The sequence below is a fragment of the Penaeus monodon genome, chromosome 1 (genome assembly GCF_015228065.2).
Source record: "Penaeus monodon isolate SGIC_2016 chromosome 1, NSTDA_Pmon_1, whole genome shotgun sequence".
Taxonomy (NCBI): Eukaryota; Metazoa; Arthropoda; class Malacostraca; order Decapoda; family Penaeidae; genus Penaeus; species Penaeus monodon.
Window position 1 is genome coordinate 9,807,875 of NC_051386.1, and position 7,267 is coordinate 9,815,141.

The 7,267-nt window shown below is 31.0% G+C and overlaps 1 protein-coding gene across 1 annotated transcript in view; it reads left to right on the plus strand.

Annotated features, from left to right (window-relative positions):
- LOC119589518 (probable 28S ribosomal protein S26, mitochondrial) overlaps positions 1-4,050 on the plus strand; it is a 6,354-nt gene extending 2,304 nt beyond the window's left edge. The window contains exons 2-5 of the mRNA XM_037938153.1: positions 2,645-2,782; positions 3,058-3,204; positions 3,389-3,503; positions 3,766-4,050. Coding sequence (XP_037794081.1) covers positions 2,645-2,782; positions 3,058-3,204; positions 3,389-3,503; positions 3,766-3,948 — 583 coding nt within the window. The 3' untranslated portion in view covers positions 3,949-4,050. The remainder of the gene's footprint in view (positions 1-2,644; positions 2,783-3,057; positions 3,205-3,388; positions 3,504-3,765) is intronic.
- The last annotated feature ends 3,217 nt before the right edge of the window (positions 4,051-7,267 follow it).

The following is a 7,267-nucleotide window of genomic DNA, read 5'->3' on the forward strand; positions in this document are numbered from 1 at the left end:
CTATGAGTCGGAGAAGAGTCAGGTACTTTTCCATTTTATTTGAAGCTTCTATAGTGTTTTGCTTGTGATTAAAAAAAAACAGAATATTAAGTAGTTTGATTTTTTTGTATTGACTTTTTTATGTGAAATAAAGAAAAATAAGTTCTAAAATTTTTATATCAAAACAAACTTTGATGATCCTGTATTTTGTAGCGACCATTTCTTACTGGTAATCATATGTTACTGTAAAAGGATTTTTATAAGGTGCTCTTGATGTCTACTGGGTTAAAGTACATCTACTAGGGAAAAACTGCACTTGGGTTAGGAAGGATTTTGTTTCATGCAGGATCTGGTAGTTTGTGCATTTGGGAGAGGGTTCATTTGTTTGTTTGTTTAGAATCAAAGCTGCCACTTGTGTATTTTTATACTAACATGTGGCTTGTGTATCTTTATGCTAAGCTGCAACTTGTGTATCTTTAATGCTGTAAATTTTGTATTTTTTATGCTAAGCTGCAAATTGTGTGTTTTATGCCAAGTTGCAACTATTATATTTCTTATGCTAAGCTGTGCCTTGTTTATCTTTTTTAATAAGCTGCAACTTATGTATTTTTTATGTTAATCTGCAACATATTATGGGCATGTTAGGTTTTAGAAGGAAAATAACTATGGTGTATACATGCCACCTTTGCTATGTTAATGCTATATTCTGTTCCCATATTCTCAAGCTTGGTTTGCTGGGCTTTGCCAGAGCACTGATGGTAACATTGCTGAGTCATTGTAGATGCATCAAAAGGTTTAGTTTTTTAGTCACTGATACTGAAGCATATCAATCAAAGATCAGATATTTGTGTCTCTGTGTATGTGATGTAAATATTTTTTGATGTTCTTGAGTCTCATAAACATTAATCATTGTAGAAACCTCTCCTCTACCCCAGCATAGGAAACAATGTTCCAAAAAACAGTTTTGTGTGACTTGTGATCTTTAGAGAAAGATACAGATAAAATAATAGGCCCATGATATAAGGTCACTGTAAGAAATTTTAGGTATGTTGTTAAGAATGTCTTTTGCTATTGTAAAGAAAATTGATTTCTCAAAAACCCAAACAAAAATTTACAATAGTAAGTATGGAATTTCTTATGATCACATATTCCTTAGATCATCTTATACAATTTAGAATCTTGTACATGCTGTATCTTAGATAATTCTAATTTTGTACTTACTGTGTTCATTCAGAGCTGTTTAGAAACTTGCTAGACAGTACTAGAGTTACATCCTTATAATCCCTACCAACGACTGACAGCAAAAATAATGTGGGAAAATAGCCCAAAGAGGGTTTTTTGCTATTGTAGTTACTTGCAGTACTGGCTTTTCTTTGAAAAGTCTGTACTGTGAGCAACCTTTTTTGTGAGGTATAAACAATAGTTTTCTTCATGTCAGAAATACTGGGTAAAATTAAGCAAATATAGAACTTAAACTTAGACTTCACACAGTAAAGGTGAATGTCATAAAAGTGTTTTAATGTAACTCTTTACGAAATCTGAAAGAATGTCTTCATGATGAAAAAGATCTCTGCAGGTTTTCAGAAGACAGGAATATACTAGTTAGATCTTTCTGTATACGATATCAGCATTTTACCCAACCCTTTTTAAGGTATACCAAATAACTGCAGCATCATCCCAAAAGCCAGCCATTCCTAACAAGAACATATCAGCAGGTCAGTTACATGGGCCTACTAATACCCACCTAGTCTTATAGTTGCCAGGTTGTAGGGCACCTTCCTAGGTCAGTCTTTTGAAACATCCTACAGTTACAGTTCTTGGTTAAAGGAGAATAATATGCAAAAGTTGAATGATGAATTTGCTTTAGAAATTTGAGATAGAAGAAATAAAGAAGAAAACATAGAAGAAAGGGCCATGGAAAGAAAACTTGAAGAAGAAGAGAATGAAGATGATATAAGAGAAACAGACTAAGGTTCTGAAAGTAAGAGTGATGAGATGGTCAAAGAAAAACAACAGAAAATACACAGTAGCAAAAAAGGGGTGCATGAAGGAGGTGAGAAAAAAGGCTATTGAAGAGGAAGAGACATTTCCCTCTAAAGCCTCAACAGTAATTCCTAATAGCAAGAGTAATGAGGCGAGTTCAAGTGTGAAGAGAAAAAATGCAAAACAAGGTGGATAGAGAATTGTTATTTAGATATAAAATTACTATTTGAATTAAAATTACAAAGAAGAAAGTTTTCTTTTGCTAATGAAAGGTCCACGGGCATGTCATAACCAACTTAAATTGTTAGTTCACTTTTTGGAGAAAAGAAATATATATATTTTTTATGATAGTTCAATAACCCCATTTTTTGGACACAATGTAGGCAACACTTCTCGGTGTAATACTCAATAAGTTGCAATTGAAGTTAGTTGAAACTGTAGAAACAATGACCCAGAAATGACAATGGAAGCTAGATCAAAGTTTGTCAAAACATGGTGCAAATAAACCCAATCAATACTACATAAATATGACATCTATATATTACACAAGGAGAAAATGTAGTAATTTAAATGTAACATTGTAAAAAAATTTATTGCACACGACCTCCTTTTCAAAGTAATTCTGGAAGTTACACTCATCCATTCATTTATTACTTCAAAAGGTAATTTATATGTCTTTCAGGTGGAGAAAACCACGATGGTTACCAACAGCAAAGAGCCGTCTCTTTACAGTCCCAAAACGTCCAGTCATCCCTGTAGAAGAGACAAGGGAGATACAGCGGCTGTACAATAATTATCGTACTAGTTTGCGAGCTGTGAGGTGAGTGCTGTTTCTTTGCAACTTATCACTATTAATTTGGATTTGTAATAATAATTTTTATCATTAGCATCACAATTGGTTATCATCATTAATCATCGTCATGGTCACGTAATCATCTTCATAACCATTATGATCATCTTCATACCACTACTATTAACATATTCTTCATTACCACAGTTGTCACTGTTATCAACACCATGACTTATACATTCTTTTAAACATTAAAGCAATCTAGATCCTTTGAATCTAACTTTCAATAAAATTTTCCTATCCAGGCATCATTTAAGAGAGGAGTACCTTAGAACCAGTGCAACATCAGAGGTTGCATTACAACAGGTTGCAGAGGAAGAAGCTGAGCATCAGCGCCTCATGGAATACAACCGCATGGAAAATGAAAGGATTGCAGCTTTAAGAGAGATTAGGTATTGTTGTTAACAATGTAACATAAATTTTAAATTTTTTACTCAACATGTTTAAGAAACATCAACAGTATCCATTGGCATACTGTTTGGAAGAAGTTTTAAAAATTTGGCAGTATTTTTAGGTATGTTATTTTAAAAATTATTTAAAAAGTTCCACAACCTTCCATAATTTATTATTCAATAGGATAAAAAAAGAGCTGGAGGATGACCTGGCCCGTGTTGCTGCAACCAAACAGAAGCTTGCTGAGCAGGCAGCAATAAAACAAGAAGAAGCTTTACGAATTATTACGGAGACTCAGGTAAAAACCCTCCTTGTGTTTCTTTTGAAGAATCTTTCAAAACTCATTTATTTATTTCTCATCAGCTGATATTTTATGTGATTTTGCTTTTAATCTTTATATCCTTTGATGGCAGAAAAGCAGTTAAAATGTAGTGGGATTTGGAGTTAAGTTAGAAATACATTACAACTGAGATGGTATTAATAATAATGATTTAATATATTTATGTGAGCATTTGTAACATAGTAATATAAATATTATTTTCTTTCCTTGATTATTATAGGAGCTGGTAAAGACATTTATTAAGCGTGAAAATTTGGAGAAGGCCATTGAACATGCACTTGCAAACCCAGTGGATTACAATAGTGCCATTGACCAAGAAGGTTACATTTATCGAGGCCGTAACACAAAAGTGCAAGATATTCCAGAAGAAAATCGAGAAAAGTTAGCAAGGGCAAGTCAGTAGAAGGTACATTGTGCACCAAAATTATGTTGCAAAGGACGGAAAATGTAAATAAGTAAAACTGAGGAAGAATAGAAAATAATAATCTGTTGCTTTATAATTAAAGGTTGTTTTATTTTAATCCTACAATCACTGATAAATCTGTGATATTTTGTTTATAGTAGAATATTATTATTGGTATTTGAGAAAGATTACCCAGAATTAGGTTAGATACAAAATGATGTTATTTTCTTTTCTTTCGATTCACACTCAAAAGTTACTTATTTACAGGAAAGTATATGGCAGAATTTCAGTTTCCATTTCATTTATTACCTTTAAACAGTTCATTAAATGTTGTCTCATTAATTAATTTTATGGTAATTTGTTTGATGATAATGAATGTTTTTCTTAAACAAGTAAATGAAACCACAATCATTTGCTGTACTTTACATAAAAACAATGTTTACTTTACAGAATTCACTTGTAAACTAGGGTCCCAAAAATACAGTATCCAAGAATATTTATCATGTACAACATCAATATTTCATTTGAGATTCATGCAAAATATAATGACATTATTCACAGTAAATGAAACTAATATAGAAAAATTTATTTTGTAATGTAATCCTAACATTTCAAAAAATAAGCTCCTTATGCTCTAAAATGGTAGCTTTCTCATCATGTTTGTCTTTGAGCCTAAGATAAAACAAATGGCAACATTACTGTAAAGTCCTAGCTATTAACCCTTTGCCAACGGGTGAGTTCCTGATGCGCAAGCCCTCTCTCCCGGGTTGTATTCATAGTGGCCTGGGCCCTGCTGCTGGGGGCTCATATCGTCACCCTAGCATGCACGACCGCTCATACCCAATACCAGCATCCCTTGCCTTTTCTTCGTAATACTAAGAGCCTATGTTGTTTTTCAGTATTATTATTTTCTAAGGTCTCTATTTGCCATATATCATGATAAATCAAGACTGTAGAATATTTTTGTTGTTATATAGACTCCATAGTTGACCATTATTCGCTCTATAGTCTGAATAAAATAACCTATGGTTTCAACTCCATGATACCACACACTGCTTTTGTTTTTTCTTTTGCATTTTCTTTTCCAAGTTATATATATATATATATATATATATAATATATATATATATATATATATAATATATATATATATATATATATATATATTTTTTTTTTTTTTTTTTTTTTTTTTTTTTTTTTACCAAAATACATTTCGGTATTTTCACGTGGTTTTACATCATCATTTCATGAATACTATAAAATATCTCAGGTCAATGTAGTCGATTACCAATGTAATTTTTTAGATGCTAACCTTGGAAGCCCGAGAAGCCTTTATGAAATGCATAGTATAGGAAAAATGAAAAAAAAGTGTTAAAACTACTTAATCACATTTTCAGTGGCAAAAAAATAATATATTGCCATAATTATATAAAAAAAAAAAAAAAAAAAAAAAAAAAACTCATGGCATGGCCACACATACCCCGGAATAGGGACATGCGCACCATGGTATGTATGTACATGCCACACGGCAGATAGTCCAGGCATGCCATGGCATGTACGTACATGCCACCTGTTGGCAACGGGTTAATATGTCCAAGTTTAGATGTTAGTTATGTAAAAACCTTTGGATATTGTACAGACTATCCCAAAATATAACCAATAATACCTTTAATGTTGCTGACTAAGGCCAGCTGAAATAAAATTTGAGATTATAGGGTAACACAGTAAAATTAAGTAGGGATTAGTTAGAATTTTTTTTTTTTCAAGTGTTTATTTATCAACTTAGGAATACCATTTGAAATCACATTAGTTGTGTCAATGTTACAAGCACACACACCAGCTATAAGATGCTGCTACTTCCAGAGCAGTTTATAAGCTATGACAAAAAAACACACACGACAAAATGGATATCTTCAATGAAGAATTTGCTTCAAAATCAATAAAAATCTGATTAAAGTTGGACTAACCTCCTCAAATTTTTTTTCTGTTGGCCTCCTGCAATGATGGAAAAATATGGTCCCAATTCCTCCATAAACAGTTTAATATGATTAAATTCTTATTATATTACCATCAAGAAACCAGTGAGCACATTCACAATTCTGACTTTAATTTCTATATTCATTATTGTCTTTGCATATTTAATTTTAACACTATTTGAAAGAATAATTTCATAAAGCAAAATTTTACATTTGTAGGACATTACTCTCATCTAAACATTTACTAAAATAACAACATACATTTAATACCATTTCAACATTTGTTATAAAAATACATACTCATTCAGACATTACTATGAAATTACTGACTAGACGTACAATGAGTATATAACATATGCTAGAGTAATGACAAACATCTACAGAAAGCAGAATGTGTCTCACTTTCTGGATACAGGTAATTCCCTTAAGATTACTTCGGCAATTTTTTTGAGACATTAACACAGACATGCACAGATCTTTGGCCTTTCAAAAAGGAATGTTAACTATCAAAAAGGAAAGAAAGAAAAAAGAAAAAAAAATCTTTGGTTAAGAATTCTCCATTGTAAATATTTTGACTTTAGAAGAAACCAATCTCTCTCATCATTGTATACTTTGTGTTAGGTTTCTGCATTTGTTTCCTGTATCTCCATTACTATGACTGATGACTTTTAAAGTGTTAAAGTTCACTGTATAATGCACTTCATGTTTTCTTTTCTATATGCTCTTGTAGTTCAGGAAACAATTCTTTTAGCAGCACCTCCAGAACATTCTGAAAGTAACAAAAGGTAAGACAAAGGCATTTTTTTTTTAAAGCAAAACAGTTAGAAACTAACACACACACACACACACACACACACACACACACACACACACACACACACACACACACACACACACACACATTTATGTATATATATTTATATGTATATGTATATATATTTATATGTATATGTATATATATATATTTATATGTATATGTATATATATGTATGTATATGTATATGTATATATATGTATATATATGTATATGTATATATATGTATATGTACATATATGTATATATATATATGTATATGTATATATATGTATATGTATATACATATGTATATGTATATATATGTATATATATGTATATGTATAAATATCTCTATATTTAGGTATATCTCTATATATAGGTATATCTCTATATTTAGGTATATCTCTATATATAGGTATATCTCTATATATAGGTATATCTCTATATATAGGTATATCTCTATATATAGGTATATCTCTATATATAGGTATATCTCTATATATAGGTATATCTCTATATATAGGTATATCTCTATATATAGGTATAT